General features: G+C 38.4%; 1 protein-coding gene across 4 annotated transcripts; it reads right to left on the bottom strand.

The window, feature by feature from the left end:
- Positions 1 to 5,802: 5,802 nt before the first annotated feature.
- On the bottom strand, positions 5,803 to 26,950 carry LOC111336721 (heterogeneous nuclear ribonucleoprotein L). Of its 4 annotated transcripts, none has more exons than XM_088725800.1 (15): positions 26,678 to 26,950; positions 26,357 to 26,405; positions 22,846 to 22,884; positions 22,295 to 22,365; positions 20,644 to 20,725; positions 17,180 to 17,265; positions 16,178 to 16,274; positions 15,152 to 15,218; positions 11,701 to 11,924; positions 10,927 to 11,048; positions 10,200 to 10,330; positions 9,667 to 9,740; positions 6,826 to 6,880; positions 6,371 to 6,466; positions 5,803 to 6,245 (listed from the first exon to the last, which is right to left on the bottom strand). In XM_088725800.1, the coding sequence occupies exons 1-15, from the start codon at positions 26,935 to 26,937 to the stop codon at positions 6,187 to 6,189; spliced, it is 1,512 nt and encodes a 503-aa protein (XP_088581926.1). In that variant the 5' UTR covers positions 26,938 to 26,950; the 3' UTR covers positions 5,803 to 6,186. The 4 variants fall into 4 exon arrangements, with proteins under 4 accessions (XP_088581926.1, XP_088581925.1, XP_088581927.1 ...); XM_088725799.1 differs by having other exon boundaries at positions 11,701 to 11,921; positions 26,678 to 26,942; XM_088725801.1 differs by lacking the exons at positions 16,178 to 16,274; positions 17,180 to 17,265 and having other exon boundaries at positions 26,678 to 26,942.
- Between the last annotated feature and the right edge of the window lie 38 nt (positions 26,951 to 26,988).

Raw genomic sequence — 26,988 nt, 5'->3', positions numbered from 1 at the left:
TAAACTAGAAGTTCATCCCTACAAGCCTGTTTCGTGGTTGCCCACTCACCCTGTTTCGTGGTTGCCTACTCATCCTGTTTCGTGGGTGCCCACTCACCCTGTTTCGTGGTTGCCCACTCATCCTGTTTCGTGGTTGTCCACTCGTGGGTGCCCACTCACCCTGTTTCGTGGTTGCCCACTCACCCTGTTTCGTGGTTGCCCACTCATCCTGTTTCGTGGTTTCCCACTCGTGGTTGCCCACTCACCCTGTTTCGTGGTTGCCCACTCATCCTGTTTCGTGGTTTCCCACTCGTGGTTGCCCACTCACCCTGTTTCGTGGTTGCCCACTCATCCTGTTTCGTGGGTGCCCACTCCGCATCAGGGGATTCCTCCTCAGGGCATCCCTCATCAAGGATCCCCTGATGAGTGGGCTACCATGAAACAGGCTTGCAGGCTTGAACTTGTAGTTTATTTCTTTCTCTTCCCATAATATATACATCGTTCTACTTCTATGTATTGAGCACTGTTTTACGAAAGTCAAAATTTTACACTTAATCTTGTGTAAGGACGCCAGACTTTAGCCACAGCCTGACGTATGTGAGCGCTGATGAATTCCAAATAGGAACGTTAACATGATGACCGATATAGTTCCGTTTGGAGATTTGAACAAGTTTGAAAATGCACATACTGCGCTGGCGTTCTGAGCTCATTAAATCTTTCAGTTCTTTTCGCCATGATCTCGTGGCCTTCGCCTTCGTGGTTTACATAAAGTGAGGTTCTATTATATTCTGGTAGTGAGGCGATTTTAAGTCTAATAATTTTGAGATCGGTTTGCTGAAGCCACAATCGGGATTCGGGTGACGGTTTACAAATCAGAACTGTTGCACAGGTAAGGAATATCATAACGTTATCACCCAACATGCTCACAGACGATTTTGTAAACAGAGCTAACAGGCCCAGAAAGTTGAACAGCTATTTTATCTTCCTTGAGACCAGCTTTAGAAGCTTCTTCCTAGAAAACCTAATGCAAGAGAACATGAACAGTTTAGATTCTTAGGCCGAAGGAGAGTGCGTTTTCAGGGAAGAACAGTTCAGCAGGGGAGGAGGAAAAGGCGCAATTTTTCTGCCCCCTTCCCTTGCGGGGAATAGCACACTCAGGTGTCCGAGTAATATCCTGACGTGAGCTACTCTCTCAAAAAGAAATCCCAATCCTGAAAATCAAAATAAAACAGACTATAATAAGTCCCTAACCCTTACTATCAACTACATTTAAGAAGGTAGCTTTTCTTTGTAACTTGAGAAAAAAAAAAAAAAACAGAAGAATAGGCACTTAGCTCTCCACAAATTAGTTATTGGTAGAGAAACTATTTTTTTTAAGTATTTCAAACTTTACTTATAGAATTGTGAAGCTTTAAGAAAAAACAATCTCCCGATCACTCCAAAAGCTAGCTACCTTTCAGATCGAATCCAATCAGTGCGTATAGATTCTGTGTTATCAGATCCATTACCAATCACACACGGAGTCCCCCAGGGAGCGATTCTTTCGCCACTCCTCTTCTGTATTTATTTAAATGATCTGCCAAACGCTACTCAATTCTGCCAGCTCGAGTCATACGTCGATGACTCTAAAGTTTTGCTATCTTTTTCCCGTAGCCGACGTCATTGACGCTAAGTTCAAGCTCGAAGATGATTTGCGTAATGTTGCCAACTGGTGTTGCGCAAATTATTTGTTAATAAACCATGGGAAAACGAAGTTCATGTTGATCGGCAGTAAGCAAATGATAAGTAAACATTCAGTTAATTTTACTGTTTCATTTATTGGAAGGACTTTCACGGCCGTCGAATCGGCAAGAGATCTAGGAGTATACATGGATTCACATCTGACCTATGACACTCATATCTCCCACCTAGTCTCTTCTTGCTTGACTAAACTGGTTCAGATCAACCGCGTGAAATACTGTTTCGATAGAGAGACTTTAGTTTTAATTATTACATCTCTTTTCTTTAGCAAAATGTTCTACTGTTCGTCCGTGTGGTCTACTACCTCATCTAAGAACATACAAAAGCTGCAACTCATCCAAAATTTCGCCTGCAAAATCATCTGCGGCGCTCGGAAATTTGACCATGTAACGCCATTACTGGATGAACTCAATTGGCTTCCAGTTGACAAAATACTCAAATTCAGAGACGCTGTTATAGCTTATAAGTATGTCAACAATTTAGCTCCTGAATATCTATGTGCTAAGTTTATAAAACGATTTTCTGTACATAATCGCATTACTCGTAATAATGAGAAGATTGACATTCCATTCAGATCAGCTACCGGCCAAAGGTCTTTTGCCTATAGAGCAGTATCTCTGTGGAACATGTTAGACGAAGACCTGAGAAACGTTACATCCGAAAAGGCCTTCGAGAAAGTCCTGAGACTTACCATGAATGAATGATCGAGTGACAGTTAGAATTTAGAATTTAACAATAGCTTGTCAGATACAGTTATCATTCATATTTGTAAATAGGTACTGAAAAACCTTTTTGTTTGGGAGTATTTAACATTAAAGTTTAAAGTTTAAAGATACATTTTCACCAACGCATTTTTCCACCAAGGAACAATGTTTCATCTCACGAGATTTTACCAGTGGATGCCGCTCTGAGGCAAGAGCTCTAAATACCTACTCGTTTTGTTTCAGATTACCCCCTGCTTGTCCTATGAAATAACTATGTTTTTTTTATTCTTCATATTGTTTGTAGTATTGCTATGGGGATCTTGCTAATAATATCTTCAATTCACGCTGTTTGTATTCAACCCGACCCTCTCCATTTTGGCGCAGACAACAGTAACTTGTCAAAACTTTAAGTTTGTTATTGATGAAGATGTCGTCTTTAACCAAATTCTTGAGGGTCACGCGTTTCATAAATTGACAGTCCTCAACGCCGCTCAGTGTCACTTGAAATGTAAAGATGACTGCCTCTGTGTATCCATAAATTATTTCCCTCAGTCCTAAGAAGATAACTGTAAGCTTAACGACGCTTACACACACTTGGAGCCAGCGGCAATGAAATGGAGACAAGGAGGAAATTATTATGACTTGGCGAGAGGCTACACAATGAAGGTGAGATAAAATTGTTCATCATAAACTTCTCCTTCAGGGAATGAGTTGGTTGGGTACCAGCTCAGATATTTATTCCTTCAGTTGTTTCTCCTTGACTCAATTTTGCTTGGTTTCTTAATCGCGCGTGTTAACCCCAATTCCTTGAGTTTCCATAGCAAAAGGCATCAAAAGAAAGTAACAAAGTGAGCTAACGAATTGTTAAATATTGCTGTGGAGAGGATGGAAATATATCCCAGTCAAGCACCGTTGCATCAACAGATGCTACCCGGCACCAATCTTTGTCTCAACGGAGGGGCTTGTCAGGAGATTTGTAACACTCACCGAGTCCGGTTTTCTTGTGTTTGTCCAAGCAAGTATACTGGTCAGCGGTGTGAGAAGGCCACACCGAAGAGTTGCAAGGACATCCCAGAGTACGGTGCCTCGACTTCAGGAAAGTACGGCATCTTTGATTCAAACAATGAACCGTGACTTGCAGTTTGAACCAGGCTTTATATGGACATTGATGCTATCGTTTTCCTTGGCTAAAAGTGATGCCTTAAGGCTGGTTTTCCCTTGCGACGGAGTCGTAATCAGAAGCGTGGAGCGATACGATCTAGTGAAAATCAAACCGACGAAGTCGGAAGCAGAACACCGATTCTGCCCATGACTCCGTCGCTTACGATCTAGTGAAAACTGCATTGTCGGAGTCGGAAGCGGAAGCGGAAGAATAAACCAATCACAATCCTCGATTCCATCTTTCCAAAATGCACAAATAGCCGTAGCAAATTTAAACGTGTGAGCTTAACGGTAAAATTACGAAATTAAAAGTTAAAATACTCGAACTGAACCAACCGAAAGTACGATTCACGATCACCAAGTCGTAGTTCGCTGACGAGGTTAGCATACTCTTCCATGGCTGCTCGACGTCGATAGATATCACGAACCCAAAATCGATTTCTTTTTCGAACGATATTATTCCTGCATTGTCTCTGCCTGCGCAAAATAATGATTAATAAGAGCCAAGTTGCTCTTCGTCCGCCATGTTGTCTTTGGCGCCAAGATTTGTACTTTCGCGGGCCTGGAATCGAGCATTGTGATTGATTTATTCTTCCGCTTCCGACTCCGACAATGCAGTTTTCACTAGATCGTAAGCGATGGAGTCCTAAGCGAAATCGGAAGAAAATGGGAAGGTTCTGATTCTTCCGACTCCGATTCCGTCGAGCTTATGACTCCGTTTTTCGATTTTCACTAGGTCCTAAGCGCTCTTACGACTCCGACTTTAAAGAACAAAGGGTTTTTGAGACAAGGAATGACAAAAGAGAAGTGGATTGGAACGGGTACCGACTATCTTTATCACAGATACAGTCTCTTGCTAAACAATCCATACATCTGAGAGCAACTTGTAACTTTCCTACTGCTAGTCTGCAGTATACGGACTACGCACGTGCTAAGCTGGCAGGTCAGGACAGTTTTGGTGACTGTGTTGGCTGTCAGATCTATGAATATGTTAACATCCGAGAAAAACAACTATTCTAATTGCACCGCCCTGACAAAACAGATAGCACATGTATCCTGGCACATAGAGAGTTACGATAGCATATTAGAAGACTGTGAGTTTGATGGAATACCAGGTCGAATCGAAGGCAAAACGAATTTCGGAGAATATGGTGACTTCACGATGAATCCAAATCACCGCTGCACGTCATCAAACACTTCTACAACGCAGCACTGCTCTAGAGCACCGGCCAACCCATACAAGAAACCTTTGGAGCAAGGCTATGAACCAACTGTGACACCACAGAACTTCATGTCAGTGACACCACCGAACTTCAACTCAAGTCCACCTTAGGCGCTGAACTCGCACTAAATGCTTAAGGATTTTTCAGATAATCACACTGACTCTATCGCTGAGGAATGTAAACGTAAACGAGAGCTACGTTATATACAACCTTAGATATGTTCTGTCTATGTTATAAACGTTGAGGTTTGCGTTTCAAGGCGGTCTCTCTGTAGGCACTACAATTTTTATCTTCATTTTTTCATGCGATGTTCTATAAAAGGTGCACTTACATTTTAACAGTAAAATGGTTGATCAAATTGTATTGAATTGGATGTTCGTTGGAAAGGCCCTCACAGCGCGCCATTCGTTTATCTATCCAAGTTATTTTTGAGCCACCGACAAATGCTAATTTGAAATGAGTGGTTTTAGATCCACAAATATTTAGAACAGCCGTCACAACCGTTATTGGAAAACATTGGCTCGATTACCAACCGTTGAGTGGAAATGAGCCCGCGCTTCTCTCCGTGGAAACGGCGACAAACAAGCCTATAAAAACATTCACTTAGCCTGAGAAATACTCAGATGACAATCAGAGAAAATGCGTTTCCTAAGCATTGACGTTTTTTGGGTTTCTATCCCTTTCTTTCAGAAAAAAAGCTAGATTGCAAAGTACAGCTTAAGTACTAATGATCAGCTAGTATGCAGCCAGTAAGCGACAGGTCACTGCGACAGTGGGAGGGAAACAGTCTCAGGGTCAATTAACGAGGCGTAAAAAGAAATTTCTTGTCAAAACCCTGTTAATGTTAACCTGTTACCCTGTTAATTTGTGTGCGATGATCACCAATGAAATAAAGAGTCGCTGCTTCTCGCTTTGGAAATACAAAATAAAAAAAATTATTTTGCAGTTTGTCACACAGACCCGTCACAGCGTCTCAGCTTTACAGGAAGACACGATCCTTTCAAATTAGAGCGCGCTTCTCTTTACTCAAATCAACAATTTTACTAAAACCATCTCGAACACTCTATGGTATATAAAGATCATTTTTGCTTCTAATATTACCAAGTGGCAGATAAAACAAATAAAAAATAAACAAACACATCTAGTTCAATTAATATCTGATCAACAACCGTATGGTGATAGTTTTTACCTTTTTTTCCTCAAAATACTGGGACAACAAGGAATCTAAAATAAATCTCAATTTCTCTTTTCCTTTAAACGTAAGTCTATATCTTTTCTTGCTGGTATCCAAAGTACGTTATCTACTCAATACTTTCGCACCCTCCTACAGGGTCGCTCAACGCAAATCGTCCGGGGTGGGACAGGTCGCTTGTGACTTCTCATTGGGCACTGGACATGGATGAGAAGGCAAGTTTGACTGTGAAGATGGTTTTGGCAGCTGAAAAGCAAAAAAAAAATCAGATCTGAAATCTTAGAGCAAAATAAAAGATGGAAAAACAGCGTTCATCACAAACCGAGAAAGTTTTCTGCAAACAGGTTAAACAAACTTGAAAAACACTGTACCGGGATCACGAATCACGTAATGATTGCACGCTGCCAAAGCGTCAAGGGCCTGGGACGGACTGTTCCATTCTAACAGACCTGCCGCTGACCGCGAGGCTGCAAACAGACAAATAGGTAAAAATTGAACATCCTCACATAAACGAAAGTACCTAGCATTAAAGGGCTGTATCTTATTACAGTCACCGGTTTCCTTAAAATAATACGACTAGCAATATTATTACTAACCCTGCGCTCCCCCCACCCCCATGGGATGCCAGTTCATCGCAAGAGTTACTGGGTGGAGAGAGACACTGAAAACGTATAGTGTTTCACCCAGGAACACAACCAGCCAAGTCTCTGACCCAGACCTATCGAGCCGGAGTCCAGCGCACTGACCGCGAGGCCATCGCGTCCCCTATTCACATGAAGGCACATTTGTTGTTGTTGTGGCGAGAAAAGTCAAGATAGAAACATACCATTCGGAAATACTTTAACAGCAACAGGCGGCTCCACGCCACAATTTGAACACATCTAGAAAAGCATGAGAATAAAATTGGTAATTTATTTCGCCTATTAAACACTGAACGTTCACTACTATCGAAGGGAAGCCCGTCATGTGGGATACTATGGTGATGAGTCGACTGGCATTCAATCTGCACCTGCAAGAGGGTTGCCCCCCGAAAAAAAAATTCCAATTTCGGTTCTACATCTTTATCGACTTCAAAGCTTAATCTTAAAACTAAAGCACCACCCCTACCCGTGTTACTAGGGAAGTTCAAAATAATCATAATAATAACTAGCAGTTTCAATGCAGGGTTCTCATTAAGTGCCGGCAGCCGGATAAAAAACCGGCTACCTTAAATTTAGAGCCGCCTACTTTTCGGTGACAAGCTTGCCTCCTTATTTTGTATCTACACGTAGATTTCAAAGTTAAAAATCGCGTGAATCGAACGAATAATACTTGAAAGCCGTTTTCAGCAGCAAAACGTATTACACAATGCCAACGCGCGCCTTCTACCTTCTGCGAAATTCCGCTGACCAGTGTTTGTTGTCAACAAGTGCGGTGTGGCGTTCGGCGTGTTAGAAGAAGGCATGAAATGGCGTTCGGCGTGTTAGAAGAAGGCATGAAATCTTAGTACGTAATTAATTATACAGTACCCATGAGTGAAAGAAAACCAACTTCAAGCCAGCCTGGAATTGATCGATATTTCTGTAAATCACGAAGAACGGAAAGCCAGGTAGATGAAGGTGAGAAAACTACTGCCCTTTTTGGGGTGTAGTCTGGTCCCATTATTAGGATTCCAAGAAAAGAAAGATGTTCAGTAAAATTTATGGTTGTCTCTAATAAAAAATTTATTTCTTAAAACCAAATTTGTTTGCCAAAAGGCTCAAAATGGCAAATCTAACCTTCTATATTTTGAAGTTTTTTGGAGGAGGGGAGGGGAGGGGAGGGAGCAGGCTGCCAGACCCTCTTAGAGGTTCATGCCTGTGGTACTCGCTTCTCCCGCCGCCTACTTTTATGTTTCAGCCGTCTACATCAATACTTATTGAGAACCCTGCAATGTGAAAGTGGGTGCTGGCGTCAGAGCTTGAAGGAAATGAATGGTATAATAGGGGTTGGTGTGGCTTTTTAAAGAAGAATTATGATTTTTCCAACTAGTTTAATTTTAAAGGGCTTTTGTGAAACAACAACAGCAAACGACAACGTGATGTTGTGCTCGAGGAGTTTTCTTTTGACTCGAAGGTTGAAAAACAATTAGACTTGACGGTCGAATGGATGCTCTCCACGGATGAAATCGACTCAGAACTTGTCTCAAAGCCCAGCCATTTGAGTTTTGCAGTTGAATGGTTAGCTTCAACGAGCGATCCATATTTTGTTGAATGGTTAGCTTCAACAAGCAATCCACATTTCGAATCTATGATTGCAAGCTTTTCTTTCGCCTCAACGGGTAAATGCAACTCAATGGTCGAATTATTTACCTCAACGGGCAGAGATTTTGACTCAACGATCACATTTAACACCTCAACGGGCGAAGAATACGGTGAATGATTTGCCTGTGGTACCAAAATCGCTTTCGACATAAAGCAGGTTGGCTTCACACTTTCCTCTCTTTTCTCCCGAGACCAGCAAGCTGCAGTCGGCAGTTTACTCCGAATGGAAGCATTTTTGCCTAACACTTCACTGCTGCTGAATGCACTGAGAAAAAAGTGATCTCCGTGAAGTAGGACTTAAGCGATATCTTGGCACCTCTATTCGTGAATCGGCAAGAATTGCTCACATAATAGAGCAGCCAAACACATAAAAATCTCTTGTCTTCCTCGAGAGTCACCATTAAACCGTTCATGACCTTGATGAATACTTCAACAAGCAATTAAAGACATCTTTATTAAAAACTCATCTCGTTGATCGTGTCCTTGATTTCAAGTAGAGAAGGATGGCTGTACACAGCTATTGCTCGAAATCGATCGATATTTCCACGTGCACTTTACGTGATGTCATCACACGCACCCTGGATATAAACAAAGCAATCGACTGCGCATGTCTCCGATCTTACATCCGACAAATTTTGGCTTTTTCTCGCTATTGTAAAGAATGGGCTGCTGCCTCGCTTGGGTTCGCCTAATAATAATAATAATAATAATAATAATAATAATAATAATAATAACAATAACAATAATAATAATAATAATAACAATAACAATAATAATAATAATAATAATAATAATAATAATAATAATAATCCTTTTACAATAAAAATCTGCGATAAAATATTGGAAAGCATTACACGACGTTTCCAGAACGTCATTATCAAGTGAGAATAAAATGACGAAGCTAAGATATATCTAGATGAGAAAATGAATAAATTAAGATTCATTGAGGGTCAAGCCTTAATGGAGTCACTCTAATAATAATAATAATGATAATAAGAATATGAAGAATAAGAATGATAATGATATTGATAATAATAATGATAATAATAATTATACTAATAATAATAATAATAATAATAATAACAATAACCACAAAAACAGCCATACAGTAGATTATTTAACGCAAATCCCTCTTTTTAAACTATCAGTTAGAGATACAGATTACAAAAAAAGTGAAAGACGATGGTACTGAGTGAATGACACAGGCATACTCTCAAAAAAGAACTCCCAGTCCTCACAACAGGAGATGAACCTACGACCTTCCGATAGCCCTTCGGATGCTCTACCACTGAACTCTAGGCATAAAGGCAGGCCACGTCGTTTAACTAAGACATGTTGAAAAAAGCGCTCCCAATAGGAGTTGAACCAAAAATAAAAGAGCTTACCTCTTTCACTTTTTCTGAATCGAAGTCTGGTGGGGCATTAAAAAAGTGTAATACTTTCGTCGGAGAAAAAATCCCTGGTATTAAGTCAAAGACAAATCACAAAACCGAACTACAGTGTGGCTAAAGAACGGATAGGAAAAAAAATAAGGCAAAGGAATAAAGCTAGCGACACCATTAATCTCCGATTAAATTACAATTTAAAAGCGATGTGAGTAAAGGGGGTAAATGTCCGTAGTAACTGTGGTGCCACGTCTGCGGTGGGTATTTCAAGGGAATTTGGTTGGTGACCTAAATCGATCATTTAAATTGGCCAAAGATTTTCTATAGCTGATGTTTTGAACGTTAGTCCTTAGTCAGTCCCTCGAAATGCCAGCTTAACAAGCTCTTTACGGTGGTCAATCTACAGTCGTTCTTGTTTATGGTGGTCAATTTACAGTCCTTCTTGTTTAAGGTACCCAATACTACTGAGCAACGACTTAGTTAGATTTCTACATCCCAAAATTGTTCATCAGAACAAAAAAAATGGAGGATACGATTCTTGCTGCTCTGTTCCGGTGTCCAAAACCTTTGATTCTTGGAATTTGCATAAGTCTTGTAGCATGGAGTTCCGTCTGGCAAATCTGAGACAGTCGACGCATCTACAAGGTACTTTTGCTTGGAAAAACTGCAATGAAAATAAACCAGTTCGAGGAATCTTCAATTGAGGATGAAAATTATTTTAAGATTACATTGGTTCCGTTTTACTTGGTTTAGTAAACGCTCTTAAGTTTCCGTGTCGCTTTCTCAACCAATCAGATGTAATCTGTGGCTACCCGCGACTTGGTAACAGGCCTTTTCCCCCGCTTGAGGCCGTTCCCACGTATTTACTTTTACCTCTTATTGACTCGTGCCTATCTCGTTAGAGCGCTTTTGATTAAGTTTCGTAAAAACAAAAGCAAAGTAATTAAAACAGACAATCAGAAGAAAGGAAAATACCTTTAAGAGGCGGTGAGAACTCACAAGTAAAAGCAACCACACTGCCCAAAGCGCGGGGAAAAAACCAAACTGCCCAAAGCGCGGGAAAACAACCAAACTGCCCAAAGCGCGGGAAAACGCGGGCGACCAAGCTGCGATTGGTTTTAGTTTTGAATATGATTGGTTCAAAAAGTGGCGCGAGTTTTTTTTGGGCCAATCACATAACGAAAAAAAGAAAATCAAAGCAATCCCAGATTACTCTCGACACTCGATTGAGGATTTCTCTAACAATCAAAACCGACCGACCTGAACTCTAACTGTTCACCAAACAGTTGCTGGTTCCTCAGACACTGAATGACAGTGTTGCAAGCCACGTGATCGCTCAACTCCACCATGGCTGCTCCGGGCTTATTCATCAAGAACTTCACCTAAAACATCAACTCTTCTCAATTATAACAGTCTCGTTACTCTGGCTTTTATCGTTAGCTCATTAAATTTGCTACCTCTCTTTTTCTCTATCGCCACATGTGACGGCGCCCGCTGGGGTTGCAATAAAAGTCTGTTACCAGCGGTCTACCGCTGCCAGTAAGATCCCTCATGTAAGACTCCTCACTACCGTCTATTTAACCTGCGACCAGGCTTCCTCGTTTGGGATTCGACTTCCTACCGTCATTTATAGCTGTACTGCTGTTTGGAGATTTCGTGTTGGAGAATTAAACAAGGAAGAAACAAGCTATTCTTTCGACCTGCAAACTACAACACGCATCCCAGCCAATTTCAGGTGTCAAAAAATTACATCAGTTAAGAAATGGCAGCCAGACAAAGCCATGCATTTTACAACTAAACCCAGAACAATTGATAACCCTTTAACTCCCAAAAGTGATTAACATGTAACTTCTCCTAAAGACAACCACACATTATCCAGCGAGCAGCTAAAGAGAATACTCAAACTCATCATATAGCAATTGTTATCTTGATCTAACACCAAATTCTTGTAACTAATTAACAAGAGAACGTGCAGCAGCTAGAGGAGAGAGAAACAAAGCTTACAACGCCTCTTGGGTGAACATTCAAACGTACCTTGAGGACATTTCCATAGCAACAGAGAATATTAAAAACTCTGTCGCAGTTCATCTTATGCTGATGCAGTCCATAGACCATCAGAACACAACCTCCCGCCATAGGTGACTGCTGAAGCAAGGGCCTGGGTCCGCGCATTACCATTCCCCCTCGGCCAGGATATGGCCCGCCTGGGGGGCGACTTAACAGACCTTCTTTCATGGGTGGTCTTACTCCAACAGCTTCTGGAAAACAACAGGTCGATTAAAACACAAATAGAAAACAAACTCATTTATTTACTGCATGAAGTGTGCATGATAAGGGTTAGTTTTCAAACCTCGGAAAACCGAAGATTTCAGGTGTTGTAGATATAATAACAGAAAACGCAGCGGGATGTCGAGAAACTTAATAAAAAAAAAATTCATGTGTGTTAACCCTGATGATGCAGATTTCTATGATTGCAATTTTCAATGGACAAAAAAAAAATATGGGGGAGGTCGAAAATCTTTTAAGTCCCCGAAAGATACAGTAGAGATTTTTTGACAGCGGAAAACCCGTCTTTACTGGTGTCCCTGACAAGGAAATGCTTACTGGGTAGGAGAAGAATAAATCCTATTTTTTTTTACTGATAAAGTTAATGTCCTCTTGTTGCCATATGTACCTGCATCAAATGTGTCTCATTTCTTCCTACTGATCTAGAAAATATTCTTCAAATCAAGAGAAAATTTCCTTCAAATTCCAAAATTTCTTCAAATCCGTGAGTAGAAGTTTTGGTACTGCACTTTTTTGCAACACTATGGTCAATAAAGGATGCAATTACACCTGGAAACTATATAAGCTAAAAGAACACTGTAATAGGGTCACTTATAGCTTGTCATAGCTTCTATTCAGGTAACTAAAAAATATGAACTAGATTTATTGACTGGATATGTGCAAAAATTATTCCAAACTGAGATCTGTTATTGTGGTGATAAATAAGTTTTCTAGAGTTAGTTTTAGGCCTAGAGATATTTCAAATAAATCAGAGGACAAAGAATGAAGCCCACAAAATCTTCATTAAAGGAACAATTTCACAAGTGTTCTTCAAAGTGAAATGTTATATGAGAAGGTTAGGAATAGTTTCATCACAGAGATAGAGAAAGGCAATTTCAAAACAAAAGGAGACAGTACGATAAATGCAGCATACAATCCAATTTGTATACTATCCTCATTAACCCCTATTTATTCCCAAGAACTCATTCTTAATTCTCTCTACTGTCTGCCATACAATTCTTAATCTGTTAACTCAGAGAATTTGGTATTGGATCAACTAATAATCCTCTGATTGATATTTTTCTTTATTCTCATCACTTGTCTGCTTGATGTTTTATTAATATTGTAAGGAGAAATTCTGTTTTGGTCACTCATGGGAGTGAAAGGGTTAAGATGTCACTGATTATTAGCAAAATCATTGCAGTGTTGCTTGTAAGAACGAGTTAAAGCAGAAATAGAAAGGAATCAGTGCTCAAACAAAAGGTAATAAAAAAAGTTCTGCAAGTTAGTGTTGTGACAATAAATCAAGCCACACAAAGAAGAGCACATATAATGCATTTGTGAGGGCAAATAACCTGCCATATTGTAGAGTTGGTTATTCTGTACGGTAAAAAAACCTGTTTAACAGGTCAGCTGTGGGTGCTATGTTTCTTTATTTACTATGTTTTTCCTGCCTCATGAAAAATGAGGAGAAAAACTTGGTAAAAAAAAAAAGCAGTTGGATAATAAATAACTTATTAGACATTTTGGTGTAGTATTCCTTCATAGTTTTATTCATTATTTGTATTTTGACTTGCCCCATGGGCTCGTCAAAATACCCTAAAATTTGTAAAACTACTAAGTGATAATACACACAAAACATCTAATGAGATAAACACATTAGCCCTTTACACCATAATGTCAGTGTGCATATTCTCCATTCTGTTCTCTATACATTTCCTAAGGTGCTGACATGGAGAATTTATTAAAAGATCAAGAGCTTATTTGATTGGTGATCATTTCCTTTCTTCTCATGACCTTCATGTGTGATTCAGGGCTGAGATGGTTAGGAGAAGTTAGATACTAGTCACTCTTACAGGTCAAAGGATTAATTAAAAGTACATGACACTGAATGCAAATATGGCATCCAACTTGAATTGCTATTGTTCTGGACTCGCTAGCCTCGTCTTCACGTGGAAATACAAAAGGATTATTACAAAAGTCATGTGTGAGAGGCTAGTCAGTCCAGAAGAATGGCAACTCAAATTGGACGCCATATTTGCATTCGGTGTATGACACCAAACAGGTTTGCTGTACATCTGGGCCGATAACATGTATGAATTCAAAAGGTCAGAATGAGCAAACAATTGAACCTTGCTAAGGTCATGTAGAGGGGATTCTTCTTGAAATTGCAATGCTTTGTGCACAAAACCAGACTTGATGCAATGTTGAATACATAGTGTAAAAATGACCAAAACAACACTATTTTTCATACATTGATAAAAAAAAAAAAAAAAAAAAAAAAAAAAACATGCAAAAGCCCAAAATCAGTACATGTACCTTTAGGAACTTACTTAAAACCCTTGTGGCTGTCATCAGCCCTCAACTCCATCTCGAACTAGAACTAAGATTGGGATGTACATGTATGGAGAGATTGACTGATTTGAAGCGCAGTGGGGCTTGTTGTAAGTTTTGAAACCAATAATATTAGTACTTTTTTCCAAATAAACAACATAGTCAAGACACCTTTTAAAATCTACAATAAAAATACCACATGGAGTTTGTATTTGCAAAAAATTGGAACGATGTGGACTTGGGATAGTCAAGACACCTCTAAAATCTACTATAAAAAATACCAAATGATGTTTTCATTTGGCCAAATAGAAATGCTCTGGGCTTGGGATGGTTGAGACACCTTTAAAATCTACGATAAAAGTCATCAAGTGATATTTGTATTTGGCAAAATCAGACTGCCCTGGTCTTGGGATCCTCACATGGAACTCATGCTGTCACTTGAAATGTATTTTGCCATTTTTACCTTCGTATTAACTAACTATTTGCCATGTAACAGAGAATGGGGTAAAAAATATATCAATGAAACATAAGGGAGGAGTACAGAAACTCTTTCAATAAACTAGAGACGGAAGGACAATTTTGTACAGGAAACAAGACAATAAAATATCATATGCAGATGTAAAACTGAAACTAGCATTGTCATCACAGAAAATGACTTACAGCCCATAGTCTGTGTAATCATCTTTAAGCCCAATAATAATAATAATAATGTACTTTGCTTTAAACACTTAATGCATGAACATTCATGCACTGTTTTTGGCATTTTAACAACAAAAGTCTTGTTTATTACTCATTCTGCCTTGTAAGATTGAGTATCATTCTTCCAGTTTAATGTTTAAATATCTCTGTGACCATAACGGACGAGAAAGATCAAATTCCAACTCACCATATGCTTTGTCTTCAGTATAATCAAATGTTTCCTCATCATTCTTGTACACATTCAGTGATGTAGCCTGAAAAAATGTTTCCATTACTTTTCACTTTAACCGCACTAATCAATTCAAAGTATCAACATCCCCCTCCCCCAGAATTACCTAGGGCATTGTACTGTCATCGATGCCCTGGGGTGGGAAATTTCACCCTTACCTGCCTGGGGTGGGGAATTTGAAAAAGCAGCATAGGCAAGGAGTTTCAAGATAAAGAGTCCACTTTCATGAGCAAATGCCTTCAAAGAAAATCTTCCCATCATCGAATGATGTTCACAAGTGAAAACCCAAACAGTTGCACCAAAAACTATTACATGACCTCTACAACATTTGTTGATCACGCTAAAAATCTCTCAATTAAAAAAATTGTACTTGACTGGGGCATTCAGAGCCAATTTTTGTCCCATGAAGCAGGAGTTTAGAGGTGGAGGTGTGGCCGAGTGGTCAGCGTATCGGACTTGCAATCCATTGCTCCCGGGTTCGAGTCCCACCCTGGCCACTACCTGGATTTGTTTTGCGGTAGCTCCGAGTTCAAATCTTCGGCCACGCTTGTAATAAAATGGCCAACTGGTTTGCCTCCGGCCAGTTGGGATTCTTAACAATGTTATGTTCAATTTGAATTATTTGTTTATAGCCCACAATGTAAACTACTGGGTTACCAGTAATTGTGTTAGCTATTAAAGTTAATTTTTATTTGTTTTTGGTTTTTTTTTGTTTTTAGTTTGAAAATACCCTAGGGACTGCCGTGCAGAGGGGGGTGGATGATGTCAATCTTTGAATTCATTGATGCATGATGGATCAACATCAACATTAGAAGTCTTTTTTTCATCCTTAAATCATCAACATTGTCATCTTAGTCACTGTCATCATCATGTGCTATTTAAAAAGATTCTGATACTATCTAGAGCATATACAAAATGTACAGTCCATGTATTGGCCATTGAACCACTTGGACACAACTTTCCGATGAAATTGATCAGGCTTACTCTTGAGTATTCAATTTTCAGTGTGTTACAGCCAGTGTAAATGTCAGCACTGTTCAAAACATCTTTAGCTTGTTGAGCTTGGTCCACTGTAGCAAATCTGGTGTGCAATCATTGTCAAGGGATTCAACAAAAATCCTTACTCCTTAATACACCAGTAAGCAAAACCCTCCTAACTGTTCTCTATACCTTTTCTATGGTACTAACAGTACAAGGAGCTTCTTGAGTTTATGATAATTTTACTTATTCTAGATAATGACCTTAATGTTTGATTTAAAGGTGAAACATAATGTGACTAAGAATGCATGTACTGGTTCTCCATGGGGATCAAACACACCTCCAATGGATAACATTCCACACATTCTACACTCATATGCACGTACTTTTATTTATTTTCCCTCACTCTCTACACCCACAAAAGTATATTTCCACACTTTTAACCCTTTATGCACTAACATCGGCATGCATGTTCTCCATACTGTTCTTCGTACATTTCCTAGGGTGCTGACAAGGAGAATTTGTTTAATAATCAAGAGCTGTTTTTAGTAAGTTATCATTTTCTTTATTAAGCGACAGGGGGCTGATATTCTAAGGAAAAATTAGATGCTAGTCACTCTTAGGTGTCAAAAGTTTAAAGGATTCTTTTATCTAACCCGGTCACTCCCAGGATCTTATTACTAATTCTCCTAACTGTTTGCTAGACTTTTCTTATGGTGTAAGTTTGGAGAATTTGGTATTAGATCAACTAATAATTCCTCATTAATTTGATATTTTTCTTAATTCCATCACTTGTCTGCTTGATATTGTATTGATGTTGTAAGGAGAAATTCTGTCTTGGTCACTCGAGTTTTTCTCAAATAATAGGATCTTCCTCGTGGAAATGGACACAGACTTGCATTTGATAGAATCTCTTCTGATTGGAACAGGTTGCAACACTCCTCCTAAAATTTGCATGCATACTTCCCACTGGAAAGTGTCGGAGAATTCAAATATAGTAAAGGATACTCAACCATGGCCTGCAAACCACTCTTCCTGAAAATGACAATCCTTAACACCTGACCTTGTTTACTAAAGATTGTGTGCAGAATGTCCTGAAAGTAAAAGAAATCTTCAAGTTTGATGTACTGATAATCATTTTTATTTTTTTTTCAGTTCGTGAGCGGGTGTTATTCCTGCAATCTGATTGGTTACGAGAGCGAGCAGTATTCTCCCCATCCAGCCAGCTCACAGTGGGCGGTATCTGTTTCACTTGAGTGACTTTGCAGAACATCTCAAGCATTGTTGCAATTTTTTCACAAATATATCTCATTTTGCCGGCTGGGCAGAACTTTGAAGGAAAGACTTTGGTCACGACCTTTTGGCGATAAATAATTTTATTTCTTTCTTCTCTCTCGCCGTCAAATCACTTTGGTTTTTCCATAAAAATTGATTTTGAAATGAATTTGGTGGTAATGAATTTGTTTTGAAAACAATTGAAATGCAATCTAAAAACAATTGTTATTTAATAATCCTTCCCAAAAAGTAACTCAGAAAGTTAAAACAAGAGGTACTTGCAATTAACAATTGCATTAATCAATGCGACTCTCCTTCGTTAATATCTGAATTCTTCCTTCTTCCACATAGTTTGTTCATTTGTGAAAGGTTGAGCAAAGGTTTGAGTTCTTCTATAAATACACTTTTGCCTATTCTTTGCAAATGCCTTGAATTTGGACATTTCTACTGTAAATTTCACAACAGAAAGCGGAGGTATTAGATGAATAAAAGTCGCATTAAATCCGCTTGTGTCTAGCTGGAAAGACTCTCACTGACTTCAGCTTTTCAGTGTAAGAAAGACAGATTTACACACACCAGTGCAGAAAACGAACAAGCAGACTGACAACTCTAAAACACATTGCATTCACTTACAGTTTGACTTTCCGTGACATTTTAAAACGGAACAGTGGTAAATCTTCGAAGATTAATCGTTGTTAGAAATAAACAGTACTTTCCATAAGATCTCTGAGTGTTTTTTTTTTACAAGAAGATTGCCATGTGTTTATCATACAAGTGTTGTTGTTTATTCAAAAGCGTAAGCATTTTTTCCTCTTCAATTGACAGGTGTCAGATCGTGACAGTTGCTTGTCAAAAAATGTTTCAAAGTTTGTCCGGAAGCCTTTCAAGTTACATTACAAATAAAAATATTTCAAAGAAAGCTTTCTCTTTGAATAACATCTGTTTTCTTTATCATCCACTCGCTAACAAATTGTTAAGTTTATGGAGGACTTTTCTGTAATTAAACTCGTAATTGTAGCCCTAAATCATTCAGGTTCTTTTAGCAATCATTTCGTTATGTGTTAGAAAAAAATAAAAATGTTATTCACCAGCATAGGTCGGTCCGTATTGGGAAAAACTGTGTCCTCTATCTTGAGTACCACCCCAGGGCACAGTTTTTCCCAGTGCAGACCTCCTGGCTGGTGAATAACATATATATAACAATTTGTGTAATGCATAACTTTGTCCATTACTTAGAGGGGTTTTGGTGCCATTGAATCATCTATCTGATGAGCTAAGACCTTAGTACATATTCACTGAGAAAACTTGATACCAAGCACCAGACATGGAAAACACTACAACCAGTGCTTAGCCCTGGTAGTAGTCCCCTGATACTGGACTGGTAGAAATTGCCTCTGGACTGGTAAAAGCTTTGAACCTCTACTAACAGGACTAGTATTTTTTTTTTTGTAATCTTTATTAAACAGTGGAACACAAGTCTCATTACTGACTAGTGCTCTTCACTGGCTTATTCTTTGTTGTATGATGGAGCTGTATCGACTTTAAAAATCACAAATTCCAACTCCCCAACATTTGCTCACAGACAACCAAAGATTTCCTAAGGTCGGGTACATGCTCAACTCTACCAGTGCCTGGAGAAGTTACTGTTTAATGTTTAATCACAGTTTGTAACCATACATAACTGATACAAATGAACTAAATACTAAAAAGAAAAAAAAAATAATAATAAAATAAAACATATATAAACAAACAAAAGTGCAAAAATGGTTAACAGGATGGTAGTAGGGGGAAACCAAATTCCCATGCTAAGACAAACCCTCCAAAAATAATAATGCATAAACTTATATTAAAATCAGTATGCCTAGTATTACAAGAAAATTATGAGCATAGATACTTAATCAGTTAAACTTTAAAAGACTGGAGGCTAGGAGATGACATCACATCAGAAGGCAAAGAGTTCCAATCATTAATATATCTATAAAAGAGTGAATATGTACAGGTAATTGCATGGGGTTGAGTAAAATTAAGGATTAATATCACACGTGTTTTCGGAAGTTGCTGAAATTGCCCGAGTCGCACAGCGACGAGGGCAATTTCTGCAACATCCGAAAACACAAGTGATATTAATCCTTAACCTATTGACATCCAGTGTGCCCATATGCGCCCATGGGGACCCACACCCTTCCTTGTGAAGTCATCACTTTTAACCCTGGAGCATGAATTTGAGCACGTACTTGAACAGCGCGAAAATATCTTACAAACGATACCAGAATGAGTGCAATTGAGGGAAGGAGATTGGAGAAATAGCCAAAAACCATGTAACTTTGACCTGAAAATCTGGATGAAAATTTTGTTCCATTACCCACCTACCTTTCTGAGCATGTGGTTTGAAATAATGAGTAGTTTCTGAAAAATCTCTACACCAAAATGAAGCCTACTAAATTTCCAGCAAGTGAGGAGAAACTTCAGGCAAGGAGAGGGGAAAAAAAGGGCAGGAGAAAGAGAGAAAAGTAAAAGTCGTAAGTGGGGCATTACTTTTCAACCCAAAAACTGTCTCGAAATTTTGCTTTCTGCCAGTGCCCGAGATTTTCAGGCCGCCATTTTGCATTTGGATCGAAAGGCCGTCGAGTGTACGAGCTGTCAAGGGGTTTTTGGTAAGTTTGAGCTTTTAAAACCACAACAGTGACCCCAAATCTGCTCGACTAGCTTCAAAACACAGTTTTCCACAAAAGCTGCGGCCATTAATGGGTTAATTTTACGAGGAACCATGTGATTACTTGTTTATAATATAAGGGGCAAAATGTTTTCTTACTGATCTCGTGCAAAACGGGATGCCATTGTTACAAAACAAACAGAAATTTCTTTACCTTGGCAGCCGTCGCTAAGTGATTTTCAGCCAATCATTTTCAAGTAATTTTGCCCGGGGCAATTACAAAAATTAAGAAAAAATGCCCTCTGTCTTGAACAATCACAATTCAGTAATTTTGCCCCTTATATGATAATTAAAATAATTTTTAAGGGTAACTTTCGGCCTTATTTTATACTCATGCTTACTTCTAGTAAGAGTTATTCCAAATATATCAAAATACTGACAGCAGTTGATATCACAGTAACCAAATATAATCTTATCTTATACATTCTTAAGGTAGAGTGCTGAAAATTACAATTGTTAGCAAGAGAACAATACCAACACTTACTGTTGTTATAGGATACTGAGGGTTAATGATCGTGATCAACAGTATTCTGTTTGGGGGAAGTTCTTGCTGTATATTTAGGTTTCTGCAGGAAAAAGTTCAGCAAAGTTGTGATAGTGATAGCGATAACAGAAAAACTACTTGCAGCAATTAAAGCTGAATTACGAGTTGTTTTACAACACTGTGCAGGAGACTTTACCAGACTGCTAATAGCAGTTTACAATCAATAACTTTAGGCGAATCTAACAGATGCCCCCTCCCACAATTTTCAGAAAACAGGCCAGACCACATCAGAGAAATCTTGTGAGTGGGTTCTGTAACATTCCCTGCCTAACCAAATTAACTAATCAATAGATGCAGGAGACGGGACCTACGGTTTATTCATCCTTATCCAAGAAGACTAGAATGTTATCCATTTCTTGATATTATAGAAAGGTAGCACATTCTCCTCAGTTATTTTAAGACCTTGAGTGTTGGTCCGGCTGGGGCTCGAACCCTCGGCCTCCCACACAACAGTTCAGTGCTCTAACCAATTGAGCTAACCGGGAGGCGGTTAGCTCAATTAAGATACTTTTGAACAGAAATTTCTATTTTTTTATCGAACTCTGCCAAAAAAATTTTATTTTGTATCCAAACTTGAAACAACCTAAATGAGCAAACATAAATATGATAACAAGCAGGGATTTCATTAGAAGCTGGCGACCGGTGAATTCCAGCGGCTACTCTCCACAACGGAGCAGGCTACTATGGCTATTCCACCTCCCGGTTTTCGCATGTTTTTTTTTTTTTTTTTTTTTGAAAAACATTCAATACATTCTAAAGGCCGTCATCAACAAAGGTGTTCTTTGATGTTATTTATTCTCCTTTTTGGTTGTTTGGTGATTTTTGTGATGAGTTCTAACATTTCAATCAACAATGCGATCAGTTTGCTGTGCGCCATGTTGAATGAACAGAAGAGAAAGACCTGTGACAAATCTGCCTTGATTACCATTTAACTGTCTACTGCCTACTATTCTCCTAACAGAAGCCTACTCCTGAAATTAATGAAATCCCTGTCACAAGCCAGCCTAACCAATTACACCCTTACATCATTGCACATAATCTCTACACTGTTCTCTATACATTTCCAACAGTGTCATAAGGAGAATTTGTTTAACAACCAAGAGCTTCTTTGGAAAGTGCTCATTTCTTATGCTGTATTCTTGTGACCTTCATGTGTGACATAGCAAGCAGAAATTAGATCCTAGTCGCTTGTAGGGTTAAAGAGGAAAGAAAGAAACAGAAAAAGAATAGGTCCTATGATAAACTGCTATTGTCTGAGTTGGGTTACATAGGGTAGAAAGTCATGATGTACAGACCACACTGTTCTTGGTCCATACTTCACAACCTTGATCGGAATATTTTCTTATCTAGCATAAATAATCTTTTAACCCTTTAAGCCATGAGCGTGACTAACATCTAATTTCTCCTTACAATATCACCCCTGAATCACACATTAAGGTCAGGAGAATAAAGAAAATGATCACCAACTAAAAAAGCTTCTGACTGGTAAACAAGATCCCCCTGTTAGCAGTTAAAGAAATGTGTAGCAAACAGTATGGAGAATATGCATACTGGTGTTGGGATGCCAAAATACATTTAGTCCCACTCTTACTTGGAAATACTTTTGCTCTTTGAAAAGTTGAAGTAAGCAGGTCTCCCACGAAGCACAATTGTCTGTCCACTCTGAAAAGGTAAAAACAAATTACATTAATTTCTGTTACATCATATTCTCAACAAAATCACTTTGTAATCATACCAATGTGCATCCTTTGTGCACATTAATCAAAACACTTTTCAAAAGTTCGCTAAATGCCTGTTGTTGATCATGAGTAGAATGCTTTTTCATGGTATTTTGAACTTAACATCTTTTATATACCACATTTCCTCAAGTTAGTGCCAGGGCAATTATTTAAAATTTCACCTGTAAGAAGGAGCATATAAATTATTGGAAGGAGGGGGCTTAATCCAGGAGACGATTATTAAGAAATCATTGTTAGTAAGGGATTCTTCATTATAAAACAAATAGAGAAGCCTTGACTGTGCTCTGTACTATTGTAAAGCTCCTTGGAAGCCACTAGAGCACTCAAGTGGGAGAAACACTTGACTACATCTGGAGTTTCTCCCTACACTTCTCCATTTGTTATAAAATCTAGCAAGATTTACCTGTGTATAATCCATCAGAGATTTTGCTGATGAAACATCCTACAATGAAAAAGAATATCTATCAAGATAGGACTACAAGTACATTGTACATGTACTATGACTGAATTTTAATGGTTCTCTGCTGGTTTAGAAGAACTTCAGATCTAACTGATTTCAGACCAGTTTGCTGTCTATTTTTTGTCTGTTAAGGGGTTAACCCTTTCAAGATCTGATTTTTAATCCTCCCCTCCAGCAGCTATTCATTTCTCTGTTAATTAGTTACAAAAATTTGGTGTTAGATCAAGATAACACTTACTGCCGCCCAGGAATGTATCTAGAGTGGACTTAAGGAAAAAGCGTGCTTTCAATTTACCTGTGGTCTGTATGAACATGTGCCGTGATAGTTTTATCTTTCATCATTCATGCATGCTTTGTATAAGCTGACTTTATTAACCGTATGTTACCTAATTTTTAATATTTTAACAGTATGTTATCATTTCTTATATATTTCTTAATGTCGTAGTAGTAGCAAGTATGATAAATATTGTAAGAAATAGACAACTTTCTTGAGAGACGTGTTTCGGCATGCTTATGCTATCTTCAATCGATGAGTAAGTGAGTAATTATATAACAGACAAGTAGGTGAATAAAATATTTACAGTATGATGTAATATAAAAGCGGGTACTAATTACAACGTGACACCAAACATCAAAGGTTTGAACTAAAACAGAAAAGTGTTATAATGCTCTAATTGTTTGTTAAATTCAGGTTTGATCTTATTTATATAAAAAGCTTCTTTGAGTTTTAAATCAATTGAGTTGCTAGCAGAATCCAGAATACTAAAGCAAGAAAGGGAGTATTTGTTCAACACATCTCCTTCTTGTAAGAACAAATACTCCCTTTCTTGTTTTAGTATTCTGGATTCTGCTAACAACACAATTGATTTAAAACTCAAAGGAGCTTTTTATATAAATAAGATCAAACCTGAACTTAACAAACAATTACAGCATTATAACACTTTTCTGTTTTAGTTCACACCTTTGATGTTTGGTGTCACGATGTAATTAGTACCCACTTTTGTATTACATCATACTGTAAATATTTTATTCATCTACTTGTCTGTTATACAATTACTCGCGTTCTGTTACTCCTTGATTGAAGATGGCATAAGCATGCCGAAACATGTCTCTCAAAAAAGTTGTCTATTTCTTACAATATTTCTTAATATTGTAAATGAATGCGTAATTCAACCTTTGGTTGCAATGTTTTTCAAATAAACTATCTATCTATCTATCTATCTATCTATCTATCATCTATCTGCCTGATAAGTCTAAGTATTCTCATTACCCGTTTGTTGTATAATCTATGGATATTAATAGGGAGAAGTTAAATGTTAATCAACTCTGGGAGTTAAAGGGCTAAGGTAATGTACATGCATCTAGTAAAAGTAAATTGCAAAGTTAACCCATTAACGTCCAGTGCGCCCTCATGCGCCCGGAAATAAAACCCCTCTGAAAATCCAGTGCGCCCTCATGCGCCCTGTCAGATATGACTCGTTTTTATTGGCTGTAGCTAAGAAACCGTAGTCCCCTGGGTATTGAAATATAGCTGAACGTGACCTGCATAAATTAACCTTTCATTTGATGTTATGTTTTTCATTCAGCGATTCGTGTGTGATTTTTAGCGAATTTTTGAAAATAGCATTCAGTATTTTAGCGTGGCTTCTCGCGGATTTGACGATACTTCGCGTTCTTCCGATGAAGAAGAAGAAATCTTTCCTGGTTTTTCTCTCTCGAAGTGGCTGAAAATCGACAGGAACGGCAGAGAAGGCTACAAGAAAAATCTGCGTGATGTTGATGGAGAAATCGGGTAGATCTTTGATTTCGGCAAGCGCTAAGGGGGAACAAACTCCGATGTCCATATTTTTGCTAGCAAAGAAGAAGAAGACGATGAAGTAGATAGCGACAACAAAGATATGCCTTTGGGGTTCAATGGTCAAACACATTGAGTGAAATTGACATCGAAGAGTTTACCATAATTTCCTCATGGCTCAACGAAAGATCTGGGCGAGGGTGCAACATCGAAAGATTTCCTTAATCTTTTCATCGACGATGGGAGAAAGCAAAGTGATAGACGCGCCTTCGAAACATATGCTTGTGAGCAATGCGGCGTTGCATTATGTCAGCAAATGCGTGGCGAACTCTCCTGCTTTTCAAAATAGCACGAAGGAAATTAACTCTTAAAAAACACTTAACCTTTGATCTTAAATTGTACCTTGTTTTTTTTTCGTTCTTTGGAGCGCTGTATTAGGCCGTAAAGCCCAATTTCATTTCACCTTCACTTTGCAAGTCGTGAACTGGTCAAAGATAAAAACAACTTTCTTTGTTTGGTATAATCTAAGCTTTGTTCGTAGTCTCTAACTGAAAGGGTTCTATTCAATCGATAGTTATTTCATTCTTCAATACTTCCATAGACGATTTACTGCCAGGTCTGTGTAAGCTTAACTCGTAACTTCTAGTTTTTTTTACCTCGTGACGTTCACTGATGTCAGCACTGGCGGTAAATTCAAATTTGATCTGTGCAAGAAAACTTACGAATTTCACTCTCTTACCCGTGAGATGGCCTGTTTTAATGCAAAATGTTTTTGACTAATTCTTTTTGATTGCATTTCTGCTGAGTTAAGAGCAGCAATTGAGACTTACTGTGGTTTTAAGATGTTTTCATTTCCTTGTACATAGTAGGTAGTACAGCGATGGTCACTTTGTTTACTTGATGTCCATACTTTAATATTTTTTTTAAAAAAGCATAACATACATCTTCAGTATTTAAGCAGTTTAAGTAATTCTTTATTGTATTGGCAATCATGTTTTAAAGTTTCACTGCTGAAGAGTAAAACCAAGACATAAAATGGTAAATTTGTTTGGACCATGTGGGTTTTTTTAATTGGACAGCCATTTTGTCTGGATTTTCAGGGGTGGTCTGGGCTGAGGGCTTTGGACCTTAATGGGTTAAACTAGTTTGAACCCATTTTGACATAACTTTTGTTTTCATCTACAAAATTCCCTCTAAGTTGTTTTGCCTCAACAAGAAAATCCTTAGTGGAGTTTCTCTCTTCAGAGAAAAGTCATGTTATTTTTAGACTACTCATCCAGTATTAAAAACTGTCCATAAATCCGTGAATGATTTAAGTAATATATATGTGCCAACAACTTCAAATTAAAAAACCATAAATAAAAAGAAAGTAAAAAGGGGTCTTTTTCAAGAATCTGCAGTTGTTTTGTGCACACGCACAAAATAAGAGAAAAAACGAAGGGAATTTCATGATGAAAAATTAAATCCTAGTCATGTTGGTCTGTGTTGTTACTAAAATAGATAGGATGAATAAAACGCGCAAGCGAATACTGGTTAATACGAAATATCATGGTCCTTATTTTGAGAGCAATATCATGGCGAATTTGCCAGTAGAGGCCCTACACGAAGCTTAAATTTTATCAGGAAATGAAATGTAACTTTACTTTGTAGCCTACTTACGTCAAATTCCACTAGTGCTTGTCGCAGTTTCGGCATCATCGTTACACAACTAAAACGAAAAACGTGATTTTGGTAAAGAAAAGAATCCAAAGTGTCCGCAAAAGGCCGTACGAAAAAGGGTTTGCTCGAACAATACCAGATGGTCAATTTCAGTGTAATTAGTTGATAGCATAAAATTGACTTGGGCGCACGATCGCTGCTTCGATTTGTCGCACAATATGGTTTTGCTTTCACGTTCATCTAGGAATTTTCAGGCATCGAATTCACTTCGTGAATGAAAAACAAAGAGGAAATAACGACTCTCTTTCAGTTGTTATATACCTGATTGGACCAAATGAAGACAAAGCGTGCATCAAATCTTGTTCGCGGGCTTCATCCGCAACTCCACGAACGTGAATAACTGGCGAGGGATCCGTATAGTGCGGATTCCCACCCCCTCCAGCCTGATATGTTCTATGAATCTCGCCTGAAGCAAGTTTTTGTCGCTTGAAACCGCCATTTTCGTACCCACTTTCGGCATAACCCTCATCACTTTCATGAAGTGCATGTTTTTCCGCCATGTTCATTTTTTTTAAAATCATACCATACCCACAATGCTCTCCTCTTGACGCACCAGCGATCAAATTGAACTG

Source organism: Stylophora pistillata, chromosome 6 (genome assembly GCF_964205215.1).
Source record: "Stylophora pistillata chromosome 6, jaStyPist1.2, whole genome shotgun sequence".
Lineage (NCBI taxonomy): Eukaryota > Metazoa > Cnidaria > Anthozoa > Scleractinia > Pocilloporidae > Stylophora > Stylophora pistillata.
Note: the sequence above shows the minus strand (reverse complement) of the source record. Positions and strands in the feature narration are given on the sequence as shown.

Coding starts and splice junctions, on each gene's coding strand:
- LOC111336721 (XM_088725800.1), bottom strand. CDS start 26,937: ATGATTTTAAAAAAAATGAACATGGCGGAAAAACATGCACTTCATGAA. Junction 10,331..10,926: donor GGTGAACAGTTAGAGTTCAG/GTCGGTCGGTTT, acceptor TTTTCATTGCAG/TTTTTCCAAGCAAAAGTACC. Junction 9,741..10,199: donor GGAACAGAGCAGCAAGAATC/GTATCCTCCATT, acceptor ACTTAATACCAG/GGATTTTTTCTCCGACGAAA.